Here is a 14,392-nt window from a genome sequence, read left to right as displayed (position 1 = left end):
AATTCAGCTGCCAAATGCATTAGAAACGGCCAATTTTTAATGTTGCATTTATGTTGTTTATACAAAAAATATGTTTTTAATTTTGCATTCATGATGAATTAGAAACTACTAAATGTGAAATATGCTAAAAAATGAATAAAATTATAAAAATCGAAATTTAAAAATATGTAACAAAAAAAACGATAAATGAAAAAAGATAAATGTAAATTTTAAACATTTAATTCAACATCATAAAAATACATAAATTAACAATAATAAAAAGAAATTAAATGTATAAAATATTAAATGATTAAAATAATGTAAAATGTAAATATATATATATATATATAAATTAAATGATATATAAAAAAAACTAAAACACTGTTGCTCAAAAGTTTGGGATCAGTAAGATTTGTAATGTTTTTAAACATTCTCTTAGGCTAATCAAGGCTGCATTTATTTGATCAAAAATACAGAACAAAAACAGTAATATTGCAAAATGTTTTTAAAATATACAATAATTATTATTATAATAAAAAAAAATTTATTACTTTTTAATTATTTGAATATACTTTAAAATATAATTTATTCCTGTGATGCAAAGCCGAATTTTTATCAGCTGTTACTGCAGTCTTCAGTGTCAAATGATCCTTCAGAAATCATTCTAATATTCAGATTAATTACTTTTATTATCAATGTTGGAAACAGTTGTGCTGCCAAATATTTTTTGGAACCTGTGCTACTTTTTTCAGGATTCTTTGATGAATAACAAGATAAAAAGAACAGCATTTATTCAAAATATACATCTTTCCTAACAATGTAAATCTATGCTATCACTTTTTATGAATTTAACACATCCTTGATGAATGAAAGTATTAATTTTTTTCAAAAAATGTACTGGCCCCAAACGTTCTATTTTAAATAAATGCTGTTCTTTTAAACCTTTTATTGATCAAAGAATCCTGAAAAAAGTATCACAAGTTCCAAAAAATGAAGCAGCACAACTGTTTTCAAAGTTGATAATAAATCAACATATTTTAAGTTGCATTAATGTTGTCTATTCATGCCAGCATTCACTCATTTATTGCTATCAAGTCATTTGATGTTCTTAAAAATGCAGAAAGAAAAACAAGATTTCAATAATATTTAAGGCAATCGTTTCAACTGAAGCATTTCTGACAGTAAGATTGATTCCAGAAGAGACATAATAAACTATATCAAACTATTTACTATAAACAAAATAATAATTCTGCAATCGATAAATCACGTTTGTTTTTCTCTATGCATTGCATTAAAGAGAAACTTTCGGCAAAATGCTATCTGGGGTGTTTTTTGGATTGTAAACGAGTCAAACTTTCATCTAAAAGCATAATTACGACAAAAGAGCCACTTTTAAGATTGATTTCGTTTTGTGGTCAGTGGCCGGTGAATGGGAGAACTAGGGGCATAACTTTGAGCGCATCAAAAACGATATTTTTACAACACTAAGAAGACTCGACACACCATGAAACTTTGTTCGAAGTATCGCCTGGGTCTCTACACATGAACTCCAGCATTGAGAACATTGTTTGTGTACACAGAGTTTACTAAAAAGAAAGGTTTTGAACAACTCACTTTCACTGTTTGAGTTTCCGCTCGCGGCCGTCTCGCCAGTCAAGAGGTGTCGATCTCCGAATGCGAGGATGGATAGCTCCTAAAGCATATTTCCATATAAATGCACGGCTAATTCGTAGTTTTGTCGCAAGTGAAAAACAATATTAACCTTCTAGTTATAAAAAGAAAATCATATAAACCTAATATTTCGTCCTATGGAGTCCATTCATTCGCATTCGGAGATCGACATGGTCGACTCAAACATGGTGCGTTCACACCAGACGTGACTTGCGCGAATAAATCGCGCTATTCGCGCATAGTTGGACGCTTGAACATTTGTTTACTCGCTTCATTCGCACGTGACATTCACTTCACAACAGCCGCGAATTCGCGTCATGGGAAAGCAGTTGTAAAATAGGTGAATGAGCTCAATTTGCCAGCTTTAGCTTGCTTGTAGTCTCAATATGTGACCCTGGACCACAAAACCAGTCTTAAGTCGCTGGGGTATATTTGTAGCAATAGCCAAAAATACATTGTATGGGTCAAAATTATTGATTTTTCTTTTATGCCAAAAATCATTAGGAAATTAAGTAAAGATCATGTTCCATAAAGATATTTTGTAAAATTCCTACTATAAATATATCAAAATGTAATTTTTGATTAGTAATATGCATTGTTAAGAACTTAATTTGGACAACTTTAAAGGTGATTTTCTCAGTATTTTGATTTTTTTGCACCCTCAGATTCCAGATTTTCAAATAAATGTATCTCGGCCAAATATTGTCCTATCCTAACAAACCATACATCAATAGAAAGCTTATTTATTGAGCTTTCATATGATGTGTACATCTCAGTTTTGTAAAATTTAACCTTAAGACTGGTTTTGTGGTCCAGGGTCACATGTATTTATATGTAGGTCAGATTGAGCAAAGAGGTTTTTTTTTAAACTTACCAGATTGTCCCACCTCCTCACTCACTTTCTTCCAAGCAAGATCCTTTTTATTCCTGTTACTATAAAAGTACAAAGATGTATCGTACAGCTCCGAGTAACCACAGACAGTAACAGTGATTTTTTCCTCCATTGTTGTTTCAGATTTCTGCCTCCGTCACTACTAGAGCAAGCTCCTGATTGGTTATCGCGGCGCGAATTTTCGCCAAAGTTCAGATTTTTGAACTCGCGCGAATGGCGCGGCAAACGCTTGAAACGCTCAATTCGCGCCGCAGGATGGCTATTCACGTCTTTGCATCGACTTAACATGTGAATCACTCGCGCTTGCTGCTTTATTCGCGTCCGGTGTGAACGCACCATCAGTGAGTTGTTCAAAACCTTTCTTTTTAGTAAACTCTGTGTACACAAACAATGTTCTCAATGCTGGAGTTCATGTGTAGAGACCCAGGCGATACTTCAAGCAAAGTTTCATGGTGTGTCGAGTCTTCTTAGTGTTGTAAAAATATCGATTTTGATTCGCTCAAAGTTATGCCCCTAGTACTCCCATTCACCGGCCATTGACCACAAAACGAAATCATGGTCAATCTCAAAAACGGCTTGTTTGTCGTAATTATGCTTTTAGATATAAGTTTGTCTCGTTTACAGTAAAAAAAAAACAGCCCAGGTTGCATTTTGGCAACAGTTATCCTTTAAGAGCAATACTGCGTCAGTTAATGTAATTTGTACGCCGCAAATGAGAAAAAATTATGAGAGTAAAAGAGTCACAAGCAGATCCTGACTGACTCTGTACTGCACATGAAACAGAACCGCAGCTGAAATGAAGAGGTTTCTTCAGGTAGCGTATAAACCCGATTACAGCATCATCACAATCTCACTGGAGATCTTCATAAAGCAGGGATCAGGCGTATTGTTGAGCGAGAGCATCTGCGGACACATCGAGGCTCAAACAGAGACCACAAAACAACCTTCACTGCTTCACTAACACATGAAACCTTACCTCTGACAGACAGCACAACTCACACTCACTTCACAAATCACTACTGCTACTGCTCATACTCTAAAGATAATGACTGGAATAAATCAACGAGTTCCACTCAGAACACTCCAGCAGCCACCTACTGCACACTTAAAATCACACAGGAGAGTTTTGCACAAACATTACTCGCAAACATTATATTACATAAACTAGATGAAAAAAGTTTGTCAAGTTGGCTTGAAAAAGCCTGATCAGAAAATGTGAAAAAGTTTAAAAGTTTTAGAAATTGTGGAAATGTTATGTGTCTGAAAAAGACTGAAGTTTAAAGTAGTTTTAAAGCTTAAGCTTGAATGTTTTGAAGGCAATACAGTCTGTCAGATGGATGGATAGATAGCATTTTTTAACACGTTGCTAACATGTTTCTAGCTTATTTAAAATGTTAATAGCATGTTTCTAGCATGATTAGCAAGTTATTAACATGTTACTAGCATGATTAGCATGTCGTTAGCATGTTTCTAAAATGTAAACATGTTTCTAGGCTACTTGTTTTAGTATGTTTCCAACATGATTAACATGTCGTTAGCATGTTTCTAGCATGTTGCTAACATGTTTCTAGCTAATTTAAAATGTTAATAGCATGTTTCTAGCATGATTAGCAAGTTATTAACATGTTACTAGCATGATTAGCATGTCGTTAGCATGTTTCTAGCATGTTGTTAACATGTTTCTAGCCTACTTAACATGTTCTAGTATGTTACTATCATGATTAACATGTCGTTAGCATGTTTCTAGCCTAATTAACATGTTTTAGCATGTTTCTAGCCTAATTAACATGTTTTAGTATGTTACTAGCATGATTAACATGTCGTTAGCATGTTTCTAACCTAATTAACATGTTTTAGCATGTTACTAGTATGATTAAAATGTCGTTAGCATGTTACTAGCATGTTGTTGACATGTTTCCTGCCTACTTAACATGTTTTAGTATGTTACTAACATGATTGTAGTTTAGATAGATAGATAGATAGATAGATAGATAGATAGATAGATAGATAGATAGATAGATAGATAGATAGATAGATAGATAGATAGATAGATAGATAGATAGATAGATAGATAGATAGATAGATAGATAGATAGATAGATAGATAGATGGCAACACAGCAAACAACCAACCAAACAATAAATACAATAAAAGAAATGCATTTTATTATTATGTATATTATATAAAATAATATATTTACATTTTATAACAAAAGTATATTAAAATAGAAAACCACTATTTTAAATTGCAGTAACATATACACACACACACACACACACACACACACACACACACACACACACACACACACACACACACACACACACACACACCAACCATTTTTATACACAGACCCCCTATTTTCAGGGGCTCAAAAGTACTTGGACAAATAAATGTAATCATAAATAAAATGTTCCTTTTTAATATTTTGTTGAGAATCCTTTGCAGGCAATGGCTGTCTTAAATCTGGAACTCATGGACATCACCATAGACTGGGTTTCCTCCTTTGTGGTGCTTTGCCAGGCCTTTACTGCAGCTGACTTCAGTTGTTGTTGGTTTGTGGGTCTTTCTGTCTTTAGTTTTGTCTTCAGCAAGTGAAATGCATGCTCAATCAATTTGAAATCAGAAGACTGACTTGGCCATTGCAGAATATTACACTTGTTTACCTTTAAAAACTCCTGGGTTGCTTTCGCTGTATGTTTTAGGTCATCGTCCATTTGTACTATGAAGAGCCGCCCAAACAACTTTGCTCCATTTTACTGAATCTGGGCAGACAGTATATCCCTATACACTTCAGAATTCTTCCGGCTGCTTCTGTCTTCTGTCACATCATCACTAAACAGCGGTAACCCAGTGCCACTGGAAGTTCATGCCATTACACTGTGCTCCACCATGTTCACAGATGATGATGTTGTAGGCTTTGGATCATGAGCTGTTCCAAGCCTGCTCTGTACTTTTTTCTTCCCATCATTCTGGTACACGTTGATTTTAATTTCAGCAGTCCAAAAAATGCTTTTCCAGAAGTGGTCTGGCTTTTTAAATGTTTTTTGACAAAGTCTAATCTGGGCTTGTTTGCACCTTGTGGTAAACCCTCTCTATTTTCCTCTGGTGAAGTCTTCTCTTGATTGTAGACTATGACAGTGATAGCCTACCTCCTGGAGAGTGTTCTTCACTTGGCTGGATGTTGTAAAATGTTGTATTACCATGAAGAGGATCATCCAATCATCCACCATACTGTCGTCTTTTGTGAACATCCAGGCCTTTTTATGTTGCTGAGCTCACCAGTGTGTTCTTTTTCTTCTCAGAATTCACCAAACTGTTGATTTGGCCACTCCTAAATGTTCCTGCTATCTCTCTGATGCATTTCTTCTGTTTTTGAAGCCTAACAATTGTCTGTTTTACTTGCATGCAGAGCTCCTTTGACCGCATGATGGGTTCAGAGCAACAGCTTCCAAATACAAATGGCACACTTAGAATCAACTCCAAATCTGGTTAAGTGATGTAGAAAAAATGAAGGAATAGCCCACAACTGTCCATGAAACAGCTTTTGAGTCAATTACTTATGGTCCCTTGAAAAAGGGGGGAGGTACATATTAAAGAGCTGTAATTCCTTAACTTTTCTACCAGTTTGATGAGACTGCCCTAAAAATTAAAGCTCAGAGTGTGCACTTTAAACCCATATTCATTGTATAACTGTAACTTGAATATGTTTTGGTCAACAGCTAAAATAATAAAAAATGTGTTAGTGTCCAAATAAAAAATGGACCTGACTGTGTGTGTGTATATATATATATTTACATTACATTATATTGTAAAATTAAAAATTAAAGCAAAAATGGAGAAATTGAACCTTTTTTCAACAACTGTGCCACAACCAGCTAAAAAATAAAGAAAATACACAAACAAATAAAAATAAATATAAACTAAACTGTATAAACAATAGGGGTGGAACGGTACATGTATTCGTTTCGAACCGAATCGGTACGGGGGTCACGGTTCGGTGCATGAATTTAAACGGAGAATACACGGTATGAAAATAAAAAAAAACTTGCCTGCAAAATAATTAATGTAATGCGGAACTACTGTTAGATACGCGGGTTCTTTAGGGACAGCTAATATTTAGCCCCGCTTTAGCTCTGAAGCTCTGATTGGCGTCGATGCAGCCGAGCTCCGCCTATGTATGCGCTCTATCAGAGCCCGTCTACATTCTCTGGCACTCTGCAGTTTTTTGTCAGCTCGACGGTCCATCCAGTGAGTGAGTCAGAGATAGCAGCGACAGCGAGTATGGCAAGTGGTGGTGTTCCACAAGAGTTAGAGGATCCGCCGGCCTCTTTAAGGGCAAGTTTCCTGAACTTCATGATTTGTCAAGCCCCTATTATTTTGACGCTAATAGAAGAAACAATGCATGGAGACGCATAGGCTTGGAGCTAGTGCGCAGCTGATGGTTGCTTAGAAACGGCAGACGCTTCCGGAGCGCAAGCGCCCGAGCGCTTTGTTGATCAGGAAGAAAGCGGCGCGCCTAGCGTTTTTCACGCGTTTTTAGGCGCGACATGTGAACGGCCCCTTAGATCGCAAGTTTGGGAAAACTTCGCTTTTCCAGTCAGTTACAGTAGTACAGGCGAGAGAGTGGTGGAAAAGACGAGGACTGTGTGTTGCCGTTGTTCAGCGGTTGTTGGGTATGTGAGTGGAAATACATCTAATTGCCTTCTGCATTTTTGTTTTGCTTTTCCCTCCACTGTACCGAAATCATACCGAACCGTGACGTCTGAACCGAGGTACGAACCGAACCGTGACTTCTGTGAACCGTTCCACCCCTAATAAACAACATTCAAAAAACTTAATTATGATCCAATTAGGTTCCCATTTCGGACATCAGCTTGCTTCTCTCTCGGTCACATGACTCATTTCTCATCCTAATTATCTGGACAGCTCTCAAACGGAAGCAGTTCTTCTGTTTCTCGTGGATCTTTATTCCTCGAACTCAATCTCCTGCGTCATTGACTCATTTCCACACTGAGGACACACTGACCTTTCTGATCTCCATCTGTGCATTCAGAGAGCTTCGAGTGGATCATCTGCTGGATCTCCATCAATCAGAACTGCTCCAGAAATAATGAAGGAGACCAGACTAACTCATCTATCTCTCATCAGAAACGCTTCACTCCTGAAAATGTATTTTCCCATCTTCATGAATGAATCTGAGGGATGTTCACAATCATATCCTGCATAGTGTGCTGTTTTCCTGTAGATCCCACAATGCATTGCACTTGACTTAATATAATAAATATGCATGTTTACACATTAATAAATACAAATATATTTATATTAACAGTTACTATTTATTTACAACTTAAATCATTAAGTACTGATTGTGAATGTTGTCTGTATGGTTTAGTTCATATTTATTTGTATTTTTGAAAAAGTGAAAAGTTACTATATTTGTAATTTTAGAAAAAATTTATTTGGTTAAAATATTTTTTTATATTTATTTTTACATGTTTTTTAATATTAGGAAAAATATTAAATTCAATTCTATTAAATTAAATTAAACAATAAATAAGTGATAATCAAAAATATATATTATGTATTACCTGATAAATTATTAAATGTAAATAATAGTGAATATAGTGTTTATATTTAGAAACAGATTTTAATGTTATAGTTTGTGTTTTTTATTTTAATTTTAATATTGCAGTTAATTTTTTTTTAGTTTTTCAAGTGTTTTATTAAGTTGTAGTTTAATTCGTTTTAGCTATTTCAGTGCGTCAACCTAAACTAAAATAAAATGAGAAATGCTGTCTTTAAAACTAACTAACTTGTTTGTTTGTTTATTATTTATTAATGTAATTTTAATCACTAAATAAAAATATAAAAAGTATAAAACACAATTAAATTTTAAATTTTTTTATTTTTATTTTTAGTTAACTATAACCAGTGTTGGGCATGTTACATTATGATAAATATTATTATTTATAATATTATTATATATTATTATTATAAACTGTGTTACATTATTATAAAAGTAACTAATTACAAGGGAAAGTAACTATTGTGCTATTTTTTTTTTATATACTCAAATATGTCAAATAACTTGGATGTCTACAATATTAAATAGACAATAAATAGAATACATTATTATTATACAAACATTATTGTAAACATATTGTAAATATATATTTAGCTTATTGGCACTTTAAGTATTAAAAAAAAATACACTTAGCATCAGTCAGTCAAGCATTATAATATGATATTATGACAATTAAGCATTAAACTGTAGTAATCAGAACTTTATTAATTAGTATATTAATGTATAAATGTATATTTGTCATGATGACTAAACTTAGGACTGGTTAATGGTGCTTAAGATATTGTTTGTCATTTGGTGTTTCTATAAAAAGGGAAAAAATAAAAATAATACTAAAAAGCAAATAATAATAAAAAATAATACTACTACTAATAATAAAAAACAAAACTATTACAAATTCTACTAGTAATAACAATATAAAACACACTAAGGATTAATGAGATGCTGGGTTCATGAATATTAATCACGTTGTCTGCGTTCGCTCAAACTGATTTGCTAAAATCAAAACAGTGACGATAATAGGTGAGCGCCAGCCAATTAGATTGCCGTTTGCGCATTAGTCCCGCCTACTACTGGAGAAACCGGCAGTTCTTGAAAGCTAAAGAATTCCAAAGGAACTTCATTATTTTGACAGGAAAATACAACAAAGACTATCGTTTACATGCAGAGCGCCAATTCTGCAAAAAGTAGTACCAAGGCAAAGGTCTTCCTCCAAAATAAAGGTCAACATTCATAAATGTTAGTATTGTAATTTTACTATTGTTCTGTAAAAATAAAATAAAATAAAAAAGTAAGACAACAGCTCTATTAATACATTTAATACAACATTCTCCTTTGCTCAGCAAAGCTGCATTTATTTGTACATTAAAAACACATGCCTGAATCAAGAAGGGGGTCTTAAAAAATGGCCAAAGAATATTATTTTACTAACTTATTCATTTTAAGTTAAATTGTGCTTTGTTGGTAGGCTATAATGTCTACTAGAATGTTACAAATGTTCAGTGTTAAATAAATATCTTTAAATTGTTGTTTTGTAATTGATTTGTTTCTTTGAAAAGCAAGACAAAACTGTATTCTATTTCATTTAAGCAATGGTGAAAAAATATTTGGTAAGTGTTTAATTTTTTCGGCTTCGTCCAAGAATTTTCGGTGCATTTTAAAGTAATGCATTACTTTTTAACTGACAAGAAAATATCTGAGTTACTTTTTCAAATAAGTAACAGCAGTTACTTTTTCTCCCCATTTATTGATTAAAAGCTCTCCTGTCCCCATGTTGAGAGAAATTGTGAGTAAGATGTTACTTTAGATTCGAGAATAAATGAACATGCATTAATTCATCTCACTCACTAAAAAAACAGATACAGTGTTCTTCAAAATGAATAAAAACACTGAAATTCAATGCAAAGCTGCAATAATTAAATATGTTAAATAATACAAATATCCTTTATGTATTTAATCCCATTTTATGAACCGATGTCTTTGCTGCCGACCTTCGGTGGTCCAGTTCATCCAAACTAATAAGCAGAAATGACTCAAGATAATCTAAAATTTGTTTTCCTTTTTTTTTTTTATTCCTGAAGAGTTGACATTTTTCTTCTGCGGTCTACTGTACAGACGTCAATTTACTTTTCTCTGAACCTGAGGCTTTTGCTGGGAAAAGGCTTTTACATTTGACAAAAATAGAACTTTTTATATTAAAAACAAACAAGCAAGCCCTGGCCAGATTTAAAAAGTAACGCAAAAGTAACGTAACGCATTACTTAAAAAGTAATTAGTTACTTTTTCAGGGAGTAACTCAATATTGTAATGCATTACCTTTAAAAGTAACTTTCCTGGGAGTATTCTATTCTGAGCAGCCATATCACCGCTTTATTTTGCTTATTATTTCAGTTCAACCTTGTTTTCACATGCACTTGAGTAAGTGTAATTTTGAGTTAGTTTAATGGTTAATGTGATGCTGTACCTCATGCGTGCGGATGCTGTCGCTCGGCTCGGCCAGTCTGATTGGCGTGGAGCGCTGTGAGGCCGTCCCGTCGTCTTCGCGGTCTTCCTCGGAGTCATCCTCAGAGCTGCTGGAGATCTGCTCCTCGCTGGGAGGAGGAGGAGCGCTGGCCGCCGTCTTCCTCTGCAACACCGCCTCCTCCTTACTGGACTTACTGCTGAGGAGATCACATCAGATTAACACCTCCTCCACAATCCAGCCACAACATCACATAACACTCACAGCTACTTTCAACATGCAAGAACTGAAAAAAGCCCATCAGTGTTATTCAATGCACTGAACAAATTAACTCTGCCCTACTGAACTGAACTAAAGTGTCCTTAACTAAAAGTAAAACCATAAAAACACATTTTGCATTAATTATATTAACAACAAATTACGTTATTTGCTTATATCTTTATTAAATATATATGATTCTGTCATGCAACAACATGTGTTATTTACTATCATTTATATACTTTTATAGTTCGTAATATTTTGAATTATATTTTATTTCCTTTTTTTTTTAGTTTTAGTACATTTGTTGTGCTTGAAATTTGTATTAGTTTAAAGGTTTTTAGTTTAATTAGATTTTCTCTTTTTCATTTAGTTTGACTTAATAAATAAAACTGGAATAAAAAATGCATACAAAATTATAAAAATAAACATACCCCTAAAACGAATAAAAATGACGATACTCAACAATTACGAAGACTTTAATTTATCAGATGTTTTTATCCAAAGTGACTAAAAAATAAGGACAATAGAAGCAATTTAAGTGAAGTATTTACTATTAAGTATAGTATTATAAATGTTAATATTTAATAGTTTCATTTAGTTTGACTTTATGTACCATTAAAAATAAATGTCAACGTAAATGTCAATGTATAACAACCAGAACCCGACCGACGTTTTCAACTAACCTGCCCGCAACTCGGACCGCAAAAAAAAAAAGGTAAATCTTGTACCCGACCCGCATGTTTAATATTTGCGACTGAAACCAGCCATTATATGTGACCCTGGACCACAAAACCAGTCATAAGGTTAAATTTGACAAAAATGAGATATATACATCATATGAAAGCTCAATAAATAAGCTTTCTATTGATGTATGGTTTGTTAGGATAGGATAATATTTGACTGAGATACATCTATTTGAAATCAGAAATCTGAGGATGCAAAAAAAATCAAAATACTGAGAAAATCACCTTTAAAGTTGTCCAAATTAGGTTCTTAACAATGCATATTACTAATCAAAAATTACATTTTGATATGTTTACAGTAGGAATTTTACAAAAAATCTTCATGGAACATGATCTTTACTTAATTTCTTAATGATTTTTGGCATAAAAAAAAAATCTAAAATTTTAACCCATGCAATGTATTTTTGGCTATTGCTACAAATATACCCCAGTGACTTAAGACTGGTTTTGTGGTCCAGGGTCACATATGCGGTGGAGATGCGTTCACTGTCAAACATCATTCGGCATTAATTAGGTAATTTTGTCAAAAGAAATGTTCTTGATTACAAGAAAAATACAGATTGTTCTTGTTGTGATTTATTTAGTCTTTCCTTTATACAGATTTAAATAGTTTCGTTTTCAAAGTACTCTAAATTATGTCAGTGATTCTCCGATGTTAAATATGATCAAGAATTATTTTATTTCGATCTACAGCGTAATAAAAGTTAAGAAAAAGATTAGCCTATAGCCCTAAATATATATAGACTACAAGCTAATTCCTTTTTTCGGTAACACTTTACAATAAGGTTCATTAGTTAACCACATTAGTTAACATGAACTAATAATGAACTGCACTTATTCAGCATTTACTAATCTTTGTTAATGTTAATTTCAACATTTACTAATACATTATTAAAATTTTGCTAACATTAGTTAATGCAGCGTGAACTAACATGAACAAACAATGAACAATTGTATTTCCGTTAACTAATGTTAATTAAGATTAGTAAATACAGTAACAAATGTATTGTTCATGGTTAGTTCATGTTAGTTAATACATTAACTAATGTTTAACTAATAAACCTTATTGTAAAGTGTTACCCTTTTTTCTTAACTTTTAACTTCTTCTAAAAATTATCAAGAATATTAAATCAATTTAACAGGCTGGGTTAACGAATTGTCTTATACAAACATAACGAATGCACTTCAAAACGAAGTTAAATTCAGGAATCACGAATATGGCAAAATAATATTATTTTATATATTGTATAGCTATAATAGTTGTATCAAATGAATAAGGAAATTGTATTGCTTTGAATTTATTAAGTAATGTTTCATTTCGTTCGTTTCGCTCTCTGGAAATGTAAAGAAAAAATACTTTACTTTTCACTTGGAATTCGTTTTTTAATCCCTGGTTTTAAACAAGCATATACATGAGATAATTTATACATTATTGCTTGAATAAACGTTTAAAAACAGAGCTAGAAATTTTATAATTAAAGGAAATTAAACAGACCTAGGCATTTGAAGAGACATAGTGAAATGTGTCTAATAATTCCAAAAAGAAAGAGAAGCATTGGACATAATCAAAATATTCCAGACATTTATTAGGAATACCATTTTCTTAATAATTAAGATGCTGCATGTGTTTATCCAGTCTAATCGAAGTGTGTGTCTCTCCCCGACTTTCCCAACAAAAATCCCACCCCCTCTCAGAAAATACATAAAGCTGACATTACTGAGCGATATGCGTTTAAAAGTAGCCTATTAAAATGGTACAATGGCATTGCTCAGTTCAACGTGTTGGGAAATCGGGCATTTATTCAACAGTTAATAACGCTCAACATTCAAAAGGTAAATATTATTCAGCCAATAAAGTATAGGTCTATGTAATTCATAGAAAAGTGTGTCTAGTAGGCCTACTATATAAATTACAAAGGTTTAACTGGCATCTTTTTTTCAAACGACCCGACCGACCGCGACCCGAATATCATTAAAAATATTTTTGGATGACTCGTAACCGTGGTAACCGCTCATTTTGGATCAACTGGTAGGAAGCAGTGGCAGGAAGAGAAGCTGATGTCATGCGGATCTAAATATTCATGATATAAACACACATTAAAGCCAGAGGTGGGTAGTAACGAATTACATTTACTTCGTTACATTTACTTGAGTGAATTTTTGGGGTAACTAGTACTTTTAGAGTATATTTAAAGATACTTTTACTCTTACTCAAGTACATTTATAGTGAAAAAAAAAAAAAAACTTTTACTTCGCTACATTTGATGGCGTTCCTCCGTTACTGACCACAGAAACATGTCCTTGGAATTTTCATTTCATGTCTGATGAAAACGGCCTGCTTTGTTTTCAGCTGTTACTATGGAAACCGTAATATTTCAGCGCTCCTAAAGCGCCCCCTCCTGACAGAGAATTAATTTTTCATTTCCAAAACATTTTTTTTTTCAGCTGTTTATGGTCAAATGATTGCAATTATGACCCATGTTTTTATGCAGCAAACACAGAGTTGTAAATGTAAAAAGTTAAGGTGCCTTATAAAAATCTAAACAAGTACAGTAATATTTATGTTTTAAATAAATATAATAAATTATATACTCAATTTATCCCTTTTAATGTTATAAAGGATGAAATGCCATAGTGTAAGATATTTCGTTTTTGTATGAAACTGTATCTGAATTTTAAATTATGCCATTTTATGGCTTAATATTCTACTTTACATTGTCCAGTCCCATTACTGTTTATTTTACTTTTGCAGATCTTAAAAAGGGTTATGAATTGCTTTAAATTAATATTTAAAAATTCTGC

At 32.9% G+C, this 14,392-nt stretch overlaps 1 protein-coding gene across 1 annotated transcript in view; it reads right to left on the bottom strand.

The window, feature by feature from the left end:
- LOC141348574 (apolipoprotein B-100-like) overlaps positions 1 to 14,392 on the bottom strand; it is a 62,829-nt gene that overhangs the window by 16,010 nt on the left and 32,427 nt on the right. Inside the window, 1 exon segment of the mRNA XM_073852852.1 lies at positions 10,590 to 10,785. Coding sequence (XP_073708953.1) covers positions 10,590 to 10,785 — 196 coding nt within the window.

This window comes from Garra rufa, chromosome 13 (assembly GCF_049309525.1).
Source record: "Garra rufa chromosome 13, GarRuf1.0, whole genome shotgun sequence".
Classification (NCBI taxonomy): domain Eukaryota; kingdom Metazoa; phylum Chordata; class Actinopteri; order Cypriniformes; family Cyprinidae; genus Garra; species Garra rufa.
The sequence above is the reverse complement of the archived record's forward strand: the minus strand, read 5'-3'. Positions and strand labels throughout refer to the sequence as shown.